The sequence below is a fragment of the Notolabrus celidotus genome, chromosome 12 (genome assembly GCF_009762535.1).
Source record: "Notolabrus celidotus isolate fNotCel1 chromosome 12, fNotCel1.pri, whole genome shotgun sequence".
NCBI classification, from domain to species: Eukaryota; Metazoa; Chordata; class Actinopteri; order Labriformes; family Labridae; genus Notolabrus; species Notolabrus celidotus.
The window spans coordinates 31,604,792-31,628,015 of record NC_048283.1 but is presented as its reverse complement, the minus strand read 5'-3'; the positions used below and the strand labels follow the sequence as shown (position 1 = coordinate 31,628,015).

At 39.4% G+C, this 23,224-nt stretch overlaps 1 protein-coding gene across 1 annotated transcript in view; it reads left to right on the top strand.

Annotated features, from left to right (window-relative positions):
- The window catches only part of usp45 (ubiquitin specific peptidase 45), a 49,620-nt gene that overhangs the window by 9,737 nt on the left and 16,659 nt on the right, over window positions 1–23,224 (top strand). The window contains exons 6-8 of the mRNA XM_034698563.1: window positions 8,881–9,032; window positions 10,295–10,390; window positions 10,818–10,948. Coding sequence (XP_034554454.1) covers window positions 8,881–9,032; window positions 10,295–10,390; window positions 10,818–10,948 — 379 coding nt within the window. The remainder of the gene's footprint in view (window positions 1–8,880; window positions 9,033–10,294; window positions 10,391–10,817; window positions 10,949–23,224) is intronic.

The following is a 23,224-nucleotide window of genomic DNA, read 5'->3' as shown; positions in this document are numbered from 1 at the left end:
AGTGGACGAACACACATACACAGAATCTGACAAATAATGATCAAATATAAAAATATAATCTCTGTGTTGAATGTTTATTGGCCATTACAAATGACTTAATGTTTGAGTAATACAATGTGAGGTATTCTCCTGACACTGTGCACAACATGTAATCTCTGCAACAAAGAGCATGAATTCTCCCTGGAACAGAGTCAGAATAACTTTTATTGCCAAGTACATTACATACCTGAGGAATTTTCACATTCTTTCAATAAGATGTGTTTTCAGCAAACTTATACTTTGTGATACTCAGATTCACTGAGTATTGGGCACAGAAAGCAGAGCACAAGCTGTTAGAAATGAGATATTGCTTGACACATGTTCATCTCTCTTCTTAAACTGTCTCTAACATACTTTAAGACATATGTAGCCATTTCTATTCAGTGTTCAGTGTGCGCCTCGTCATGAAAATATATGCAGACATGGTCTTTGAATGCTACATAAGCAAAGGACATTATACCTGAACAGTTATGTTTGTATATTTGAGGGGCTGCGCTTTCATTGACATGGTGCCACTTAGAGGTCCACACTCAGGCAAAACATTCTGCCGAGCCGGACATACTCCTCACAGCCTCCCCTTTGCCTCCTTAAATTACCTGTCACCTTTCCTGCCACCCAATTGTTCCACACCGGTCGGCCAAATGGGTATAGAAGCAGGCAGCAATTGTTGCAGTAAAATGGGTGGTTGTTGTCTGTTAAGGAGCTTGTGAAATTGCATTTCAGTATGAAGGCCATGTTTTCAGGAGAAGCTGCTGTTGTACTGTTTTTCCCCATATACCCCAAACACAAAAGGGCCCCAGCAAGGTTTTTTTTTTTTCAGATTCTATAATAATTTTGTACAACAACAGCGCCGGGTAGAAAGAAAGTCGATTAACTGTGCTCTCTCACCATCAAGGCCTTCAGCTCAAGTACCAGAGTCCCAGTAAAAAAGCGAATTGACCTCAGGGAGGAAGACTCCAGCTTGTAACACAGCTGGAGAGTCTTTGTGGAGCAAATTAAAATGTTGGTTCTGAATAGACATCAGGGCTTGTTTCTCATTAGAATCTGTCAGTTCTGTCTTTGTTAAAGCAGTGATTGTAATCATTTTGGTAAAAGATTGGGAGCTTTTATTTTTAATTTCACAACTTAAAGAATGTGTTGAAATTCTTTGTATTGTTTTAGGTGTATTAGTATTTGATTAATAGTTTTTCAGTTTATTTAGACATAGTTCAGAGCCACATAAATATAATTGATGAGGTACTGGCATGTTTTTGGGTGGACAATACATTTGAAAACAGGGTTGTGTTTTGTGTGCAAGATCTGAGAAAATATCAGCTGAAATAATAAGGCAGTCTAATTTATCTGGTATGTATTGACTTTCTCCTTCAAAGGTTTATTTGTCTAAATCTAAAAAAAAAACATGATATACAGTATATATATCATCATATATCATGAAGAATTACAATTATGACAAAATATTTTTAGAGAGGGTGAGTTGGGATCTTTGAATAGTCGAATAATCCTTTAATAAGAAGAAATTAAATAGTTGATGTTATCATGATCTCATCTTTAAAGTGTATCCTATCTGTTTCTTTTACCAGCTCCTGCGTGTAACTGCCTTTTACTTTATGCCATTAAATAACAAAAATCTTCCATAACAAGATAATGATATTCAAAAGTAACATAAGACAGCATATGTGCAATTTTGTTATGTATTTAAAGGGACAGTGCATCTTAATGAACATTTCAGCATAGTATCAATGTAAATATGCCACAGTTAGCCATACGGCTGGTTGCTGGTAAAATGGATGCGACTCTGTGAGATTCAGAACTGGAGAAAAACCATAGACTGTATATATAATGGACAGCGTTGCTCTGCTTTTTCACATTGTACGGTTTTGAGGCCAAAATATCCCAAAATTTTCTGCAGCCTGAGCAGTAGGGAATTTGTGTTTCCACGATAACAAGCTCCACCCTACAGCGTACCGTCCCAAAGTCCTACAGAGTTTTTCTATAAGGCAGCTGTCAATCAAAGTAAATCCAGGAGTAAAACCCTGTTTTTTAACCTCTAATAACTAACGAAAAAGAAACTTTTCAGAAAAAAGAGGCCTTGAACACAACACAGTCAAATAATAACTACATATCACCACAGCATACGGATGTGAGAAACATTCGTACAACATGTATTTATTTTTTTAAAGTTTGACTGCAGCCCCATTCAAATGAATGGTGGTGACGAAGTTTTTGACTTATACTGCAGCCAGCCACTAGGGGGAGCAGTTACTGTGGCAGCCTCACTTTGAGCCGAGTGAGATGACGTCCATTTTATATACAGTCTATTAGAAAAACACAGAGACTTCTGCAGCACCAAAGAGGTCTGGGAGGAGTATCAATGAAAAAATGTTAAAAAATGAAAGAAAAAGTGCAAACTTTTTCAGTGAAAGTAGAATATTTAGATCATATCGATACATGGATGTATATCATATCAAACTAGCATAGCTACAACATCTTTGCACAGTCATCATCAAACAGGTCTCTCTCTCTCATTCTGTCTGCAGTTGGGGCGAGAACAATTTGAGTAATTAGGGAATAGTTAGCAGTGACTAGCAGATAGCAGTTCTGCATTGAATACCCAAATCCTACTAGCTAAGCAACAAAAACTATTAGGGATGCATTATGCTACCTTCTGTCACTATATCTGACAGACACACACTGTGACATATAAACAAGTACACACTCACCTACACAGATTGCTTTCTAAGAGTCACAATAACACAGAAGTTGGATCTGCTAGCTTATTTTCCATCATGATCAACTGTTTATAGGAGTTATTGTGTCATATTTGCTGTTGGAGCTATATTTAGCCATATGTGATCAAGCTTGTGAAACAACAAACTTTGTCAGAACACTCTCTGGGTCACCAGTTTTTATTTAATGTCTTGGAGTCTACATGTAACCTAGTAAGGGTTGATTAACTACCACATACGAGTTGTTGTTTTCTGGTTGAAAAGACAGTTTAACATCATAAACCAATGAATAAATAACTTGTGTATACAGCCCAGTTTGCTGACATGAGAGTTCATGCGTGGATGTTATCATGTGCTTATACAGTGTGACAGATAATGACACAATGTCCTCTGAGAGTGCATAGCCAAAGACTGAAATAGAAGATAGTGTTGAAGGGTTACTGCACCTTTCTTCACCTGGTTCCCGTCCTCTGGGTGTTGATTCTTGAAACCATAATCCTCCTTTAACTGTCAGTGTTGCTCATCTGAGTCAGTCGTCAGTATGATGCTTGTCCCCTGGTGGTGCTTTCACGGAGGTAATCAAGGGTGATTCTGTCTTTATTCCCACCATCGCACATGAAAGTAGGCCAGAGAGCGGTAAGCAAGTGTATGTGTGTGTGTGTGTGTGTGTGTGTGTGTAAGTAAGTAAGTAAGTAACATGGCACTGGGTTCTTTTGGCCTCAGATGGCAAGGAAACAGGCTTTTCATGCCCTGCAGTCACAACAAATTAGTGAATTAATAAGACATTTGGTGTTGCTCGGCCTTCCCCTTGACTGCCTGCTCTGCATGAAGGGAGCTGGCCTTGCCCCCTCCCCACTGCTGCTCTGTTAGTGAACATGGAGGCATGAAGCCCACTGGCCTTAGCATTTGACGGCCTCTTAGCTCAAATGTGAACCAGATGAGAAAAGAAAAGTGATCAAAAATGCTTTTATGAAAAGTATGTTTTACAGGTTTGATTATGTTAAACTCAACCTTTTGTACTAAATACATATGAGCAGCAAATACTGGTCAAGTACAACTTTACTAGAGGAGAATATGTTTTGTTCATGGCGTTATTTATGTGCTTAAACTCAAACATTGGGTTTGGCCATGCTTCAGCTTAGCTAAATGTCAAAATCTGTGCATCTTCATCTTTTTGGAAAGAGGCCTGCCTGTTTCTTTTTTCCTCTTACAAGTACTCTGGTACTGTGCTCAGTTAAAGCAAATGATTCCCATGTTTCTTTGTGTGTCTCTTGTGTGAAAAAGAGCACAGAGTGCAGGAGGTGTTAGCATACACGCGTGCATGTGGATGATCCCGAGCACTGTGATGATTTCCTCTACCCTGGGGAAAGGCTCCACAGTGTCACTGCTGCCCGAACTCGGTGGCTGAGCAAGGAGGGCCAGGTGGTGGTGCCGAGTGCAGCACAGTCAAGCGTGGATGCAGCGCATGCTGACATTTGCCTTTACTGACTGCTGGAGGGAGAGGAAAAATCTGCTTTTCCATATGCTTGTGCTCGTTGCAACCCTTCCCTCCACCCTCTGCCCTCCTCTTGTCCTCTTCTACCCCCCTCTCCCTGGTCTCAACCAGATGGCTCCCTGAACATTGTTTACCTTGGGTGACAGTCCCAGATGCAGAGTGTGTCCATCGGCATCCCCATTCTGCCCAGTTAGCTTCCTCATTCCTCTGCTGTCTTGTAGCTGAAGTGCCAGTTGCGGTATACTTTGGTTGCATGATCTCTGTTGATTTTGTCTCCTACAACAAACACCTCGACAACCAGATACAATCAACAACACATTGTTAATCTCTTTCAATTTCTTCCTCTTCTGCTCAGTTCATCACACTCACTTAAGCACACCTTATAAATCCAACACAAAAGATATAGTCTGTTCTCCAGGGGCGGCAGTCTCTCCCCTCGTCCACTTGTTTTTAACGTATTATGTGTGCTGACATATGGGAGCTCCCATATGGCCGCTATTGGAGATAGAAATTAGCTTCCAGATGTTGTACGCACAGAGGGCCAGATGCATTTAGCACCAATGGGTTGAGTGCCACAGATTATGGCGTCTCAACAAGCTGAACCTCACCCTTTCATGGTCCCAAGCTACAAGCCTAAAAAAGCCCCCTTTATCCCTCCTCGGTGCTGAACATTTCAGTCATAGCAATGTTAAATTAAAAGAGTTGCAGCTGTCCTAAAAGAGACTGTGTTCAATTAATTGTGATTTTTCTTCTTAAATCCGTTCAGCAGAAAAGATGTCCTTTCTCTTTGAGTTGAACATGATTATGTATGAAATGCAAATTGTAATGCCAGGAGTAGAAAACCCCCCGGTTCCCATTCCAGTGACTGTGTCCAGGGCACTTCTGCTAATGTCCTTGGCCTTGAGGAGGAAAAGCTGGCTGGGTAGCAGCCAGTGGTGGGCTTACTACAGCTGTAGGTTGAATACCTTTTCAGCGAATGTGTTGTAGAAAAGGAGAGGTTCAAAGAATTCAATGTGTGTAAAGGGAAGGCCATCTTTGTGTTAAGGGGATGAACGGAGCAAAGGTGCAGGTTGAAATGATGACTCACAGTTCAATTGAATTTTCTTACTTTGGATATAGGCAGGTTCAGGCCAGTAATCTCGCAGCTAGCCTTCTCTCTTGACTGGCTTATACGGGTGAAGTGCTCATAGACCAAAATCTTTTTGTGCTCACTGGCCTCAAGGTTGATTTTTTTTTCTACCTATAGGCCTGAAGAATTTGTACTTTTTTCCTGGTGTATCTTTTAACAACAAACCTTGTAGTTTCATTTAACATACAATGTAAAACTTGTTTAATTCTTTAAGAAAATAATATCGCTTTTTTAATCATTGTTAATGTACAGCAGTCATGTGTGTAGTTGAGATATTATTCCTCCTACTTGCATTTATTATATGTTATGTGGCTATGCAGTGCATCAAATCCCCTGCAGATCTCTGAAATCTGACCATCAACCATTCACGAAAACACAACATAATGTTACCAAAAAGGCCATCATTTTGACTGTTATATATCAATCAATCAATCAAATCACCACAAACGTTATCTCAAGATGCTTTTACAAACAGAGCAGGTCTAGACCTCTCTACACTGTGTGCACAATTATTAGGCACGTGAGTATTTTTATGAATATGTTAAAAACTATGTTAACGGTCGTTCTCAAATTTGTCAAGAAGTCAGATAGTGGATATATTTCTTCAACTGTGTGGTTAAAATGATGCTTTTCAAATTACGTTGGCTGTATTTTTAAATAAATGCAGAATCTGCAGAAATGAGCGTGCCAAATTATTATGCAAGTTGGTGATAAGAGCATATAACTTGTGAAAATTGAACACTAGGCACCATTTTAAACGTTCTATTGATTGAGAATAATAATATTTACTACAACTGTATTCAAACTTCAACAAAAACAACAGTTTTCTTTACATTTGTGTACAAAATAAAACTGTTAATGTCTTTGAAACATTTCAAATCTAAAGTGTTTCTCAAATGTCCAATATAACCTCCTTTTCTTTCAGTGTGGGTCAGAGGTCACTGTAAACTGATTTAGTTTCTGATGACTTCTCTGATGACTCTGTGAGCTGTACCTTGTGTGGCTTTCCCAAGAGGCTCTTTGAGCTGTATTTCTTGCCATTACTGTGAATTATCTCCGTTATTATTGACCTCAAGTTCTCAGTCAGGTTGAGATCGGATAAGCAGGCAGGCCAGTTCATGAGGTGATCCTCTTTTGTATTTTCCTGCATGGAGGAAAAGACATTCAGCTAAAGTGAAAAAGACGCTCGTGTTCATGCATGAGCACAATGCACATGCACATGCCTCACGTTATTTCCAGGACAGGATGGCATCTCAGGGCTTTAAAGAGGATCGCCTCATGAACTGACCTGCCTGCTCACCTGATCTCAACCCGACTGAGAACTTGTGGTCAATAATAAAGAAGATCATTTACCGTGATGGCAGAAATACAGCTCAAAGAGCCTCTTTGGAAAGAATTTAGCAAGTTACAGCGGCAAGGAAAAACTTCCTTTAACAGGCAGAAACCTCGAGCAGAACCAGACTCATGTTAGACAGCCATCTTTCTCGACCGAGTTGGGGTTGGAAAGAGGGATAGAGGAGATGAAGAGAGATAGGGAGATGATAGTGATGAGACGAATAGTAGTAGTAGTAGTAATAGTAGTAGTAGATGTTGCCGCTTTAGTCCGGCACATCCGTAGCAGCTGGAGTCTGGAACGCCACAGCAGCAGGACGTCTACGGCAGTGACTCTCAAGGAACATTTAAAATCCCAGCAGATATGAATGAAATCTACAAAAAGGTTTTTCAGTTTTTTAACAATTGTAGTTCTGTAAAGAAGCTTCAAGGTTCTTTACAGGCAGCTCCAAAATTGTAAAATCATATTTTCAGAGAGAAGAGGAAATCTTCTCATGTCCACTCAGCATCCCTTCAAGCTTGTTTAGAACAGGACACTAAAACAGCTGATGGTCTGGGTTTAAGACCCTACTCTGTGGTGATAAACTTTGTGTCAACATCCATTACATGTTGCACATAAACCTCTTAACCTCTGCTGCTGTTTGCTGAGAAGATCTTCAGGAAACTTCTGATGAAACCTTGGTTAAGATTCTTACTGATTTAAAAAGCTGCATCTACATGAGGTCTTTGAACCCTTCTGTTGTAATATCAGGGTTTCTTACAATGTAGAGAATCACTAGCTTTGTCACATCTGTTCCATGTTAGTGCTAATGAATTATATCAGCCTTTGTTTTGTTTTATCTGCTGCCTCGCCATCAGCTCACTCAGCTTTACTAACTACTGTAGCCTGTCCCCAGCAGACTATCTGTATGTCACTATTAGACTCCTACCATCTGTGCCTCAGTTTCTGTTTAAGGTTAGTTTTCATTGATGATCAGGAGTAACAGCTGGCTCTAGAGAGCCATCTCTCCAACCCCAGCCCCCAACCAGCGGAAACTTCTACAGCTGTCATCTGCTTTCCCAAATGACCCTGCTTTCCTTCCAGCTGCCATCTCAGCACCCTGCTCCCATCCCCAGTCTCGCTTCAAGGCTGAACCTATTTTTTTTATGTATCAAGCCGCAATCCTAATTTAATGGATACTGAAAATTTCCAACTTCAAGGCTGATTTTCAGCCGCAATCTCGACCAAGTCGCCAACTCAGCCATCATCTCGGCTCTGAGTCTAAGCTGGACTACCAAAGATTGGCAATAAGCCACAGAACTGCATAACTGGTTCTAAAATGAACATATTCAAAGAATTAGGCCGGGAGCCAGGCCCAGCCCTCAGGATGAGTTTTGCTTCCTTTTTTCCACTAGTATTTCTAGTTAGCCTATACCTTGAGCCATCTCAAGATGATAATGAACACTCTCAACTCGAGGCCGTTTGGTCTTTAGGGGCCAAAAACACCTTTTTTGAAAAATGCTCCTGGCATGATAATGTAAATCCAGAAAACAAGGTGTTAAAATTACATTCTTTGATATCCAAGTATGAAATTTGGCATAGAGTATCCTTACACATAGGGGGAAGTGGCAAAATAAGATTCTGGTGCTTGCTGATCTTACATTTTAAATATCATCCACAAAATACACAACAAGACTATAAAAATAACATCTGTTGGATGAAAGCTCATGTGAAATGGTCACTTTTAATCTTCATATGGTCAATGTCACTGCCTCATTTGTATTTCAAAAACTGCCCAACTTTGTAAGCTTCAATTAGAGCTCTAGATGACCTCTGTATCTTAAATATTACACTTCCTGTGGCCATAAATACTTCACCATCCCCCAAGTCAGAGAGGACAGAATTTTCAGTTTTCAGCATTCCAGATGGAGGACAGCCTGTTACCTGAATCTAACACTACCTTCATATGTACCACAACTAATCCCCCTAAATTGAATGATTAGCTTTTCCCCTTCCCAACTTTCAGTTCATCAGTATCAGATTAAAACAATCTACTAATCTACATCTGGCTTGTACTTTATCTTTAATTCATTTAATCTTAATTAACATACTTTTTTGTAGTTTTTCCTTCCTTGATGTCACTGACCTGTTTTTTTTTTGTTTTTTTAATGCGCTCTAGGTGCATCACCCAAGATCATCAAGCTTCAAGAAGAACCATCAGACAACAGTGACCCACCCAAAGGCAAAAGTCCCGCCATTAACAGCACCCTGGTCCCCGTCAAAGGCATTAACAACCTCGGTAACACCTGCTTCTTCAATGCTGTAATGCAGGTTGGTATAACAAGCATGAGACATAAGACTTTTTGTCAGAATAATTATTTTAGGTTGGAGTACAGAAGAAGAATAATTAAAAACCATTTTAGATTTGAGGCATGATCAAATCTCTGAAAAGTGTGGTCCTTACAGTCGACGAGCCGTCCGTTATTGCTCTTTTCCAACAGGTCCTGTGGTAGCATAAAATGTCAACAGTGTTTCCATTCTGTCATGACATTTTGATTAGGGATTCTCTCACAATGCATTAACTCCTTTAAGTGCTGCTTCTTATCAGTCTGGTCTATATTAACAAAATACATCATTAAAATGACAGTAAGTGTAAACAGACTATGCCTAGAGGTCACTTTGAAGTGAATTCATTGCAACAGTGAATGCTGGCTGGCTTGTGCACGTTCACCTGTCCTTACATGAGTGGCACTCAGTTGGTGCAGAGCATGTTCGCCACACAACACCATTATAGAGACTTCCTCGTCTTTCTCTGGTCGGTCATGGTGACTGCAAACTGGCAGGCCTCTCCAACAATGAAGCTTTATTTTCCGACATTTTGTTAATCACACCAAGGGCCTTCCTTGTTGATTGAAATTTGAGTTAGCTGTCCCTGTCTGTTTGTATTGTCTCCTTGAAAATTGCAATCTTTCTGTCCAAAACAGGTAATTGTCTGAGGAGGAGCTGTGTCTGTGTTCACAATGCCAGCTCCATTGTGTGCTTTCCATAGCAACTGTCTTCATACGCAGGATGTGACAAAACAAATATCCCTTGAAATGGAAGGAAAGGATGTTTCTCGAAAATGAAAGGACAATGACAGCTTCAGGCTATCTCATCGCCAAGGATCTTCTCTGTATTTCAGAGCCACAGATCAGGGATAGATTTGAAATGCTCTTGCAGAATAATGCACTCACAAGTTTCCTAAATTCTACTAAATTGGGCAATTTTTTTCATGAGGGTTTTTTAATTGACTGCAGGGTTTGCTGGGTTTAAGTATGGATACAGTTTCACATTTTTTTGAATATGCTTAACCTTTTTTTTTCGTCTGTTCTTGTCCCCAAAATTGTTGCTGGGTCTTTTCATTTGATGATCAGTAAAATCATTAAATATAACCGGTTTGATAATCAACTGAGTTCCTATAATGGTATATAATTTCTTACCACTCCTTCATCCTTTGACATATCTGAACAATACATGTGGATACTCAATTCTGTAAATGTATGAGTGGAAAATGGTTCATCAAACATCTCAAAATATGTCTGTCATCCCTACAGAACCTGTCTCAGACACACATGCTCATCGACCTCATTCAGGAAGTGAAGGAGAAAGGGTACAAGCTGAGGATCAGTCCCCCTGCTGAGTCCAATCTGGTAGAGTTTACTGGCCATTTAGTTTACTGGCCATCTTTTCTACTCTGAAAGTTCTCTTCAGACAATGCAGTGGATTGAACAAATACAAAACACACTGATTCTGATATTATAATGCTGATGTGTTGATTTAACAATCATTCACTTTAATTCAGAAAGAGACTAATAAATACAATTTGCAAGCATCGGTGAAAATGTAAATGAAAACCAATTGATTTCTTATCATACTTGTGACTTTATTCAGGAAATAGCAGACTCTTTTTTTTATGAGTAAATAAACAAAATCAGCTCTGATGTGCCCAAAACTATAACTATATAACTTTTACTAAAATAACATTGTCAAATGTAAAGTTGTATTTGTGTATGTATTAAGAAATTACAAACTAAAAATATAATATATGTATTTTGATCTGCTGTTTTGATATTCCAGAACCCGTTGATGGTATCGCTGTCCAGTCCTGAGCCGCTGACTTCCGCCATGTTTCTTTTCCTACACAGCATGAAAGAGGCCGGGAAAGGCCCAGTCAGTCCTAAGGTTCTCTTCAATCAGCTCTGCCAGAAGTAAGGTTCCTTGTCACACATCTGTTAGTATGTAACCACACGGCTGCTTTCAAAACCGTCTACTATACTTGCAGTACGTACTGATTTGGCCAAAATTCAGTATGTAGTAATCATAAGTGTTGTTAAAGAAGCAGTTTCTCGATCAGCTTGGCTGTTGTTTACTTACGCTTTCTGAAACAGGAAAAGCTACGCCTGTCCCAGCTACCTGCAGAACAGATCCAACAGAACAGTCATACTACAGACTACCTTCAAACGCAGTATGCAGTACCTACTACATTTCTCGGTGGTAGCAGGCGGTTTTAAAAACAGCCACTGACTTCTAATTCTGCAGTCCAGTATTTATACCAGGGTCAGTTATGACAAACTGTGCTATGTGAGAATTGAAATACTGCATCATCACAGCAACAGTTCACTACAACCCATGAGCCAAAGCTTTTACCTGTCTTCAATCCAGCAGACATCAGTATCTACTTTTATCAGCTAAACCCAGCTAACACCTGGTCTCACTTATGGTTGCTATCATTTTTGATACTTGGATGCTTTTCAATACAGTGTGATTTAAAATGATACAATCTGTTATTTTTACTTTTGATAGTATCAAAAAAATACCAACACTTTTGAAATATCTCAGATCTAATGTCGTCTTTTCAATGCAAAGTTGCTGCGAGACGAAGAGAGAGCAGTGATGGAAACATGAAATAAAGGGGAGGTAAGGAGAGTGTGTGCTGCTAATTAAAACAAAGCACTGAAACAGAGAGATAAATGAGTGGTAATATTACATATTTGGTCTATACATTACTTTTATTGAAAATTCTGCTTTGCTAGGATGGATTCTGTCAACTTCATAATTGTTGATGATTGTGATCAGTGTCAATCTGACAGAAGGGGGTTGGTGACAAATAATCTGCTATATTCACTGTCTCTGAGGTAATGTAACTCAATCCTGTAACACAAGTGTTTAATACTGTGACATTTCCAGCTTTTACCTCCTCTGAGTTAAGATGGTGAAGCAGCATAAAAGGACACTATCTTTTGCTGCAGACAGGGTTAATACGAACACACAATTTAGCCAACTTTAAATTACTTCAACCCAAACACTAACGTCGGTAACAGTTTACACCCTGTTTAGAAAATTGTCAGCGGTTTTCTTTGCCGTTAGAAAGCCTGCTAGTTTTTTTTGCACTACTTTGTGGACACAACACATCAATCAATCTTTATTTGTATAGCGCCAAATCACAACAAACGTCATCTCAAGTCTCTTTTACAAACATAGGAGGTCAAGACCACTCTATGTTAAATTATTTTTTGAAATTAACAGAGACCCAACACCAAAACAGGGTAAGACTCAGTCGGACCGCACCTTAATCCACCATGAGCATTGCACCTCGTAGTATTTAGCTAGTTACAGCGGCGAGGAAAAACTTCCTTTAACAGGCAGAAACCTCGAGCAGAACCAGACTCATGTTAGACAGCCATCTGCCTCGACCAAATCAAAGGCCAATTTTTGGAATCGTTAAAATCCTAGTTCCTCTCTGGCGCTCAACACATTTAAACCCCACTGTGGGCTCTGTGGCACTTGAACCTAGCTTTTTGTAACCTTTTCTGCTACTTGCCACGCTGGTGTGCCACCTGTGTCATATTTGATCCAGAGGAAGGTAGCAGGCAGAAACAGCTCTTCATGTGTGAATCAAACTGTGCTTTTGTTCTTTTCTATGTACAGTGTGAATGTTTGGTTGGCTAGGTTCTCGTTTGCTCATGGTACACTGCTGGTTGGGTCCGTGTGTGTGTGTGTCTGGCGCTTGCGAGTGGGGGGTGTTTTACTGTTTAGTAGTGCAGGTGGGTGACCAGGGCATTTGACATTGGATGAGTGGGTACATCTCTGGTGCTGCTTTGACAGTTATTCTGGTACCTAGCTTTCATCAGAAAGGCCTCTGTGTGTGTGCGTGTGCATGTGCGTGTGTGTGGAGGAATGTGTGTATGTGAATAGCCACCTCACCTGGTACCACCTCAGTCTGCCGAACACATGCAGGCAATTGTGCATTCAGACAGTAAACATTGAACACACCTTTATGCATTCATTCGTGACCAATCTCAAGTAGGGTTAATCTGTTCCACTGACATGAATTTGATTAAAGAGATATATGACAGTAAGCCTCAATACCCCCTCTGCATATTTTACACTAATACAACTACTTTTATTAAGACCAATGCCTACCTGTTTTGGACATTAAGACAGCTTGTGCAAATAAACAGCTGTAACCTTTTGTAGTGAATTTAATGTCAATCAGTGCTTTGAAACAAAAAGATGCCCCCTCATGGAGACACCACCTTGCACTCTGGAAACGTGAAATGCACAGCATAAATATTACATTTTAATGACTAAACATTCTATTCATAATTAAAAGGAAAAAGTAATCTCTTTATCTATACCAGCCTGAGAAGCAGAGGTGCGTGATGGTTGCAGAAACTCTTCAATTTCATTTCGGCTTGCCTGTGGCACTCAGTGCACTGTTCAAATGCTGAACATCTGGAGATGTAAGAGGCTCACCTATTTTGCCAGTGTGCTGTTCGCAGTTCTCAACAGAAATAGTCTGTGAAAATGACCTGCAGAAAGTCATAATGACATTCTATCAGCAATATTAATGTCTGTGTCTGTAGAATGAGTCACAGGCTGGAAAAGAGAGTACATTGAAGCTTCTGGTGTGCTTTTCAAATTACAAGTCCTTTCTTGCATTTGTACCAACATGTTCTTATAGAAAAAAAATGTGATTCATGTTGGCCACACATACGTTATATTAAGGTGCATTTCAACCTAGAGTTCCGGGGTCTTTTAGACCCCAGAACTACTTTCCCCTGAACTAAAAGGTTCCTGTGCCCCCATTGTTGTCTGCGTTTCAACCGCGGGCTGAAGTCCCGGGTGGATTGTGTAAATCAGGCCAGTGACGTATGGAGAAGATAAATAGTAAATGCACTACACCACCAGACCAGTAGAGGGCAGTAAAACAACGAGGAATGCCATTCAACACAGATGACACCATAGAAGCAGACGGACAGGCAGGTATCACTATGAGCAACACAACAGTTAGCCTGTTAGCATGAAGAGACTCAGCTGGTGCTGTTTTAGATGGTGCTATATTTCATCACAGATGGATTCACTGAATCAACACGTGAGGGGAGATAAGCGCGAGTAGCAAAGACGTTTCAACACGGCTTTAAAATCCTTTTGAACTCAAAAGGCTGTGGCAGAGATCGGCCGGTGTTTTGGTTTAAACAGCGACCCTGTTAACTGGAGTCTTTCAGCCGGATGCATCCCTCATAAACGTCTTTAGACCATCATTAAATATCTGATGAGGATATTTTGAAATCTTAATAAAAACTAAACTAGTTTGCATTCCCAGGAACTCCCTCTGTGTTTCAACAGCTGTGTAAACTCCACAAACACTGACACGTTCAGCTGAAGGTCTCCAGTTTACAGGGTCACTTTTAAAACCGTAACACCGGGAGAGATGCATTCGCGGTAGGCTGAGAGAAGACTACTGTTACAAGCTGCTAAATCAAGAGAATCACAGCTTCTTCTTTTGAAAAGTACACACACATACAAAAAAGATAGAACAAATAAAAACTAATGAAAGAAAGAGAAATCAAGTGAATCACAGATGTGTGTGATGTTATTGTGGTCGGCAGGCAGAATAAAAACACTGCGGTTAATCTACCAATCAGACATGTTCAGCATTGCAGGCCCTGCCCCCCGAAAGCCCCGGGACCTTTGAAAAGTACTACCCCCCTAGCAGGGGCTTTTTAGGGGGGAGATTATCTACCCCTGAGCTAAATTTAGACCCTGGGTCCACCGGTCGAAACACACGTAGTTCCGGGGTAAAGTTCATCTGGTCGTAAAACGCCTTTAGTAACAAAAGTAGCATCAAGTTACAGGCAGTGTTTCTTCTGTTGCAATCCCTCACTCTTGCATCCATGCATCAGCATGAAGTTTCTAGTGATCAAGTCTCAAGTGGCAAAGCTTTCAGTATGAGTGTTCACACTTTGCATCCACCATTGCTCTCAAGTGACCACTTATGATCAGATCTCACTTTCCTACTTCAGATGCAAATTAGCATGGAGCCCCATTCACATTCATTGGACTTTAAAAAACATGAAATAATATAGGCTGGCTCTTTTTCACTGCATGAGCAGCTGAACTAAGCGAGTGATCACAGACTGCACAACTGATATAGTATCAGACTTTTGCTTTATTACATGAGGCATGAAAATACATTTAAAAGAAATCATCCACTGTGTAAAGAGACACAGCAGAGGAACATTGAATCAGTTAGTCAATGGGTTACTTGTCCTGATCGTGTCATTAGTTTATGTATTTAAGCTGTTTGCAGAAATAAAGGGAAGATTGTGTCTCTTATGGAGTCAGAGATGGAGCATGACAGACAGATCCCGATCATCTGTTTCCTCGCAGTGCTGTTATTACGGACTCTGCTCGTGGATCACAGTATGACACGGGCCATCTCATCGATACAGCCAGTGTAGTGTTTCTCAGTGAATCAATTTGTACACAATATCCGCTTTATTTTCTTTCACACCTGGCTGTAGTGCTGGAGTGTCATGAGAGATCTAGAAAGAAAAGACACTATGGAGACAATTGATACTAAAAAACAGTCAAGATGGTCTGTTCCTCCATGTGATCATTGCATTGGAGACTGGGAGAGTGGGCGGTCTTTAATGTGACCCAGCACACGTGAGCGTACACACTTTAAGACTAATGTGGAATGTTGAAAACCACCTCTGTATGTGGACTGAGTGATAAGAAGCCATCAGTTTTTGATGCTCTTGTATTTGAATAAGCTAGTATCTATTTAAGTAAATGTTAATAGTTTTCTGATAAGCCGAACACTAGAAACCTGTAGAACAGACACGTGAGAACCATCCATAATTAGGGCAAACAAGCGAAGCGAGGCACATTGAGGAGCGCATGTTTATTTACTTGTATGTATACCTGGACTTCTATAGCACCTCAGCAGTGTTAATCGCCCCCAAGCCATTTCCATTTCCTTGATACAGCAGTTTGTTGTAAGGAAGCCCCAACCAAGTAAGATCCTGTGATCGGTTGGTTTTAAAAAAACAATCTGATACTTTGAGATGCTGGATTTCTAATTTACGAGCTTTAAGCCAAAATCACCAAAATAGAAAGTATACATATTAGGGGCGTAAGGATATATCGCAAGTCGTTAAAAAAACGATACAAATAAGGGTGGATTAAACCGATTCAACATAATTTGTGTCTTGATATTATTTTTAAACAGTAGAAGGCGCTATCTGCATTATACTCTGCTCTCTCGTCACTCGCTGAGTGGAGGTGTTTTAAGTTTAATGCATGTTTCGATGTGAATTCTGATCGCTTAAATGCTTAGTTTTCTCAATAAGAACAAGAAAACTGGACACTGAGTCCAAAATCTGATTCTGTTCAGTCGTCCTGTTGCAGTAAATCCACATGTTGTAGCCTGAGTCTTCACTCTATGACCATGCATATATATATATGTATATATGTGTATGTATATATATATGTGTATATATATGTATATATATATATATATATATATATATATATATATATATATATATATATATATATATATATATATATATATATATATATATAATTGTATATCCAGTAAATAGAAATTATGTGAAAGTTTACGTTTGTATATTAAATAATGAAATAAAAGTTAACTTTGCCATGATATTCAGTTTTTTCCCGGCTCACTTGTATGTGACTCCACCACCATTCTGATCTGGCCTGCAATCTCAAACATTTCCTCTAATACACTCCTCCACATAGCAACTCATCTACATTCATTCAGGTCTAAAGCTTTGGACCAATAGTACAGGGTCAAGAACTGATCTTGTTTACTGAGTCATTTTTTCATTTTAGTGACCTTTCACTGTGAGTGTAGCTTATCATTCTCACCTGTCACTGCAAGCTCTTGTCACATCCAATGGGTTTGGTCTGCCCTTGGCCTGTGGGGTCTAAGAGCAATATTCCATTTCTCTTTCACTTTCTTTCTTCATATGTTTGTGGTGACAGGAAGGTTAATAAGGCTTTCTGGCTTAGATTGAAGGCCAGTTTGAGTGTTTATGTGCGACTCTGGATCTCTGGATCTCTATTGAGCCCAGTTTTGTGTGAACGTATGTATGTTTCCATGTGTGCACGTGCATTTTGCTCTACCAGCTGAGTACTCCACAGCCTGTCTGTTCCTCCTCCTCCTCCTCCCCCCTGCAAGTGGAACGAGTCTGGTCCGGGCTCGGAGTCGTGCCAAGCTTGAGTTTGGTTGGATGGTCAGCACCACACTCTCTATCTGGTGCCAATGAGTGTCCCAGCTTGTATTTAGGCTAGTGAGGGCCCATAAACACACAATTTAATTACACAATTAAGTATTTACCCAGTCCCTCATGGGCACCTCAGTTTTATATCAGGTTGGTTTGATTTAGTTAACTGGGAATTTACATTATTCAACACTGAAATAACACCAGGATTTGAAGTCAATTGTTTTTGGGTGTGTATATTTGCAGTTTAAGTTCCTGGCTGTCTGCTGGTAGGCATGTTTTACACAGTGCCTGAGCTTGTAGCAAATTGTCCAATCCAACTAAATCCCAGGTAGCAGAAGAGCTGTCCTTTAAACATCCAGCCACTGTTCTCTTAGCTGTTGCACTAGATAAACTCTCAGTTGCTGATGAATTAACACTTAATTGAAAGTAGTTATAAACTAGCTTGGGCTTTATTTCAGTGGCCCAAATGATTCCATGCTGAATGTGAATACATGGTGCATTAACACAACATGTGTCTTCTGATTTGTGATACTTTTGTATCTGTCATGTCATGATGATAATACTGAAAACATGATTACCAGTAGGGCTGGGCAATAATTTGATAACAACAATTATCGTGATATAATTTTTCTCTATGTAAGTATGAGAAATGTTGGATAAAAATGTGATATATTTATACCTTTAATTACACCCCCAACCACTAGAAAGGGAGGGGCTCTAATGTGCCTTAAATGCTAGTTGCCATCACACATTAGACAGAAGAAGAAGACTTAAAGACGTTTGGAACAGAATGGAAACGCAACCAACGAGCGACAGCGACACTGAAGAAAACTAAAAACCTACCAGCTCAAAGCAGAGTTGTTAGTCTGACACTGAGTCGACTCTGAGTTAAATATTAACTTAATACACTTCATCAAATATATTTCAGGATGTGGGTAAAGGAAGAGCAGAGAGACAACTTCTGCTGTGCATTTCTAACACGTTTAATGTCTACCACAACCATTGTGAATAAACGTGATGCATTCACTGCACTGTGGGAAACAACATCACTCCACCCATAACCCTTAGTAACCTTACAGGAGAGAGCACAACTCCAAACAGTACTCTATAAACTGATACACAGTACACAATTTGATATATATTTGTTGTAAATTTAAACCAAATTATGGAAATTATCTGAGAAAAATAAGAATCTACAAACTAAAACTTCACAATAATCTCATCTTACATTAAAGACCTGCTTCCTGTTAGAAGCATCAGAAATGATGGATTCCAGAAGTTCATCAGAAAACTAAATCCAGATACAAACTAAAAATCTGCCTTTAAATTTAAATGAAATAATGATTAGATGTTTATTGTGTAATTATCGATATCGACCAATATGAACATTTCTATTGTGATAACATATTTTCCCAATATCGCCCAGCTCTATTTACCAGTAGTCATATATCTGCTCTACTGCTGTATTCAATCTACAGCATTATAAAGGAAGTCCTAGAAAGGACAAATATATACCACACCACTACATTATGATCAGTCTATTGGGAGTGTTGGTTATATTGAATGCAATGCATGTTTAATACATAAGCTGGACAAACAGGCCACACAGAAGCATTCAGCTGCACCTGTTTCTCTCAAGGACTGATTACATTTTCAGAACAGCCAGTGGACGTCATCTTGTACTACAAAAACTGAAAAGCTCCATTTGCTGCGTATAAATGTCTACATACCCACATCTTTCAAATATTGCTCCTGTGCCTTTATGAGAAGCCTTGCATCATTATAGGAATAGTGAAGGACAACAATGGATTCCATCTAGTGCTTGGGCATCCAAAGCACATACACCCCTACAGAAAAACACACAGAGGAAGGGCTGGCATACAGGTCTGCTCAGGTGGAGAACCTCTTTCAGATTGAAGAAGGCAGATATTCATAGTTGGTTAGAAATAAGTAAATAGAAATAGAAAAATACATGAGAGATTGTGTACACATGCCAGAACCATGGTACAAGGATTCTACCTTCAAAATGTGATGACTAAAAAGTGCAACAAAAATCGAAATCAAGATACTAATGGCGTCGTGTCCAAGTTGAAAGGATATGAGCAATTTAGCACAAGTTAATAATAAATGCATAACTTTTGATGAATGTAACCTTCATGGAAAAGTTGGACCAAAGGCTTGTTTGGAAACCCCAAAAAGTAGGATATTATAAAATGACATGTAGAGCTTTATATCAGAGTACTCCAATATGAAAGATCATGCAGTATGATGTGATGCCGCAAGGTAATCTATGTATATATTAATTAAAAAGAAAGTAAATAGGAGCTGTAAAAATTCAGTAGTGTTTTATTCATCTGTTGTTTAAGAATTTCCTAAATATGATTAAATGACATTGGCTGATTTACATTTGAGTTTCCCTGTATCTCACGATTTAGCTTGATTTTCATTTTTTACTTTCTATTGGAAAATGGGCAAAATATTTAAAATAACATGTATTCCCTCAGGATTAAAATAAAATCTAAGCAGATTTTGGTTTCCTTCTCTTTGAATATATGCATGCTTATATTGGTATTTATTTGTACCAATATAACTGTGACTGCAGGAATGTGAGGGAGGATTTTTCTGAGCAGATATAATGAAATGTAGAGACCTTGGTATCATCTTTGACTCTCTCCTCAGTTTTGAATAACACATAAATTCCGTTGTCCAATCATTCTTCTTTCAATGAAGATAACTATCCAAAATTTGTCCATTTTTATCAATCAAAAACCTAAAGACAGTAATTCATGCTTTCAGGTTGCATTTCTGCAATTCACTTTACTCCTGTCTCTCACAAAATAACCTCAATAAACTTCAGCTGATCCAGAACGCAGCAGCCAGACTCATAACCAGGTCCAGTTAGGGAGAGAACACATCACGCCCATTTTAAAATCACTTCACTGGCTCACAGTCCATTTTAGAATCGATTTTAAAATGATGGTGTTGACTTTTAAAGCTCATAGGGGGTCAGGTCCAGACTTCATTGCTGACCTCTTGACTCCCTACAAGCCTTCAGGTAACCTCAGATCCTACGGTAGGTCATTACTAACTATTCAACTCAACTTTATTTATAGAGCACCTTTCATACATATAAACATGCAGCCCAAAGTGCTTCACAGAATAACAGAGGGACAAAAAACAACAGCAATGGTAAAATTAAAAAACCCATTATTATAAATCAAATATTTAGAAATAAAATAAAGTCAATGCAGTAAAATTAATAAAATATATAAGAGTAAAAAGAAAAGTTAAAAATAAGGTAGCGTTGACAAGATCAGATGAATACAAGAAATAAATAAATAGATAATTAAATAAGATAAATAAATGTTAAAGCAATGATTATAATAATAATGCAGTCCAGGGATAAAAATGAATGACTCCAAATTAAAAGCTAGATTAAAAAGGTAAGTCTTAAGTTTACTTTTAAAAACACCCAGAGAGCTCACCGTTCTGATGTCCAGAGGCAGAGAGTTCCACAGTTTAGGGGTGTAACAACAGAAAGCTCTCTCTCTCTGTGTGAGACACATGAGGAACATTTAAAAAAGGAAGCATTCGAGGACCTCAGTGATCGAACTGGAACATAAAATGACAGGAGATCAGTGATGTATGGAGGAGCAAGGCTGTTAAGAGCTTTAAAAACAAGTAAAAGAACTTTGATATCAATTCTAAAAGAAACAGGGAGTCAGTGCAGAGTTTTTAAAAGAGGGGTGATGTGATCTGTCCTTTTTTTTCATGTTAAAACTCTGGCAGCAGCGTTTTGAACAAGTTGCAGTTTCTTAATAGATTTTTTGGGCAAACCAGTAAAAGGGGAGTTGCAGTAGTCGATGCGGCTTGTGATAAAAGCATGAATTAAAATTTCGTCATCTTTCTGCGATACAAAAGGTCTGACTTTTGCTATGTTTCGGAGATGATAAAATGAAGTACTTATGACCTTGTTAAAACGAGGATCAAAATTAAAATCTGAATCTATTCCACGCTGAAACAGAAAAACAAAAGGCGATGGAGCGTTTTCTGTTCGGGCCCCTAGGCTGTGGAATGACCTGCTGGAGGAGATAAGGGAAACTAACACACTGTTGTCATTTAAGTCACTTTTAAAAACTCACTATTTTAGACGTGCTTTTTATTGATTGTATGGTTTATTGCATTGATGCTTGTTTTGATACTTCGGTTGGATAATAATTAGTTCTTAATTACTCCCTACTGCTTTTTCAAAATTGTTTGTAAAGTGCTTTGTAATTTGTTTTGGAAGGCGCTGTATAAATAAAGTTATAATTATTATTAGTGTTATTATTACTTAGCTAAGTTTCATTTTTCTTTTGTGCAGCCTTTTGCATTGTCAGATGCACATTTTTTAATTATGTTCTAAATCATTGAGTGAATGCTGGAGGCGTTTAACATGTTAACTGTGTGCGGGTACATTGTGTTACTCATACGTGTTTTTTAATTTTTTATCTTTGTATTCTTATGGAGTAGGGTGGGGGGGTGGGGGGGGGGCCTGCATGGCCTTGCGTCTGGTACTAACTCATCCGGCTATTAATTGTGTTAGCTCCGCAGCTGTTTGCATTGGCCAGATTGAGAGCAGTGCTACAGGGCCCTTCTGCTTCTCTCCACTGGGATGAGCTTCAGACCTCTTCATTTCCACTGATCCCAACCAAGCTTCTCTTTTCTTTTCTCAATTCCACCCTTGTTCTTATTCTTTTCCTGTCGCACTCATTTCCCCCTCTCTCTCTCTCTCTCTCTTGGTTTGTATCACTCTCTTGTGTATCTCTCCTGGGAGATTGACTGAAATCATCATGAGAACAAGAGTGGAGCATTCCATCACATGCTGTTTGTTTCTGAGGCTGGCCAATAAATGACATATGGGCTCTCTACCATCCTCACCCCTCCACCCACCCTTCACCATGTGTCTGCACGAAAAGGGCAGAGAAAACAGATCGTGTCAGTTTTTAAGAATGGGGGCGGGGTGGGGGGTGACATTAGGCTCCTCCAGACCTCATGGTTATGACCTGTGTTGAGGGCAGGTGGTTGGCTAAGTCACCTAAACCAAAAGTCTCCAAATGGGGGGGGTCATGAGATGTCTTCCAGAATGGTTTTTTTTAAGTTACCTAGAAATAGTACATTTTATCCATTATAGGAAAAAATTCGACAAGAATTGTAGCTACATTTGAAATAAAACCTTGAAAATAGAAAATGTAATGAGTTTTCTGCCTTTCTTTTTGCCAGTTTCCTGTCTCTCTTCAGCTATCCTATCAAATAAAGGCAAAAAAGCCCCAAAATATAATAAAAAGTTAAATAAAAATGCTACTATCAATCATCTACAAAACACAACGGCCATGTTTTTATTTGTGCAGGGGTGAAAGAGTTGCTGAAAGAAGTACCTCACATAAATATGAAAAAATACCAGCTCTCTGATGGCTTTGCAAAATACCTTGTTTTATCAAGTTGAACGTGATGTTTGCTTCCTATCTGCTACTCTTCCTGATAATAAAACCATAAGAATATAAAACCACTGGCTTAAATGTGCGTATCAGTAAAAGTAAATCCAAAAATAACCCTCCACCCCAACTTTCCATCCCCTGACATCCTCAACATTTGACTGATGGCTTCTCACATGATCATTTGGCCTGCCTCTGTTCACTGGGCCTGTCAGGCCAACCTGTCCCATGGTTATGTGGCTGCCTCGGCCCTACAGGTTGTAATGGCTGTAGCCTCGGCTGCCCATCTGCCCCTGGCATCTGTCCTCACATCTGCCTCACCACGGCCAGGGGACAGACCCAAGGAGAGGCTCCCCTCTAACTGCTCTGGGATTACTGTCCAGGACTTGTACCTACCTACACACATGCTTCAAAATATCTGGACAAATATCTCAGCATAAACTGATGTAATAGAGCTGTATGATTATTT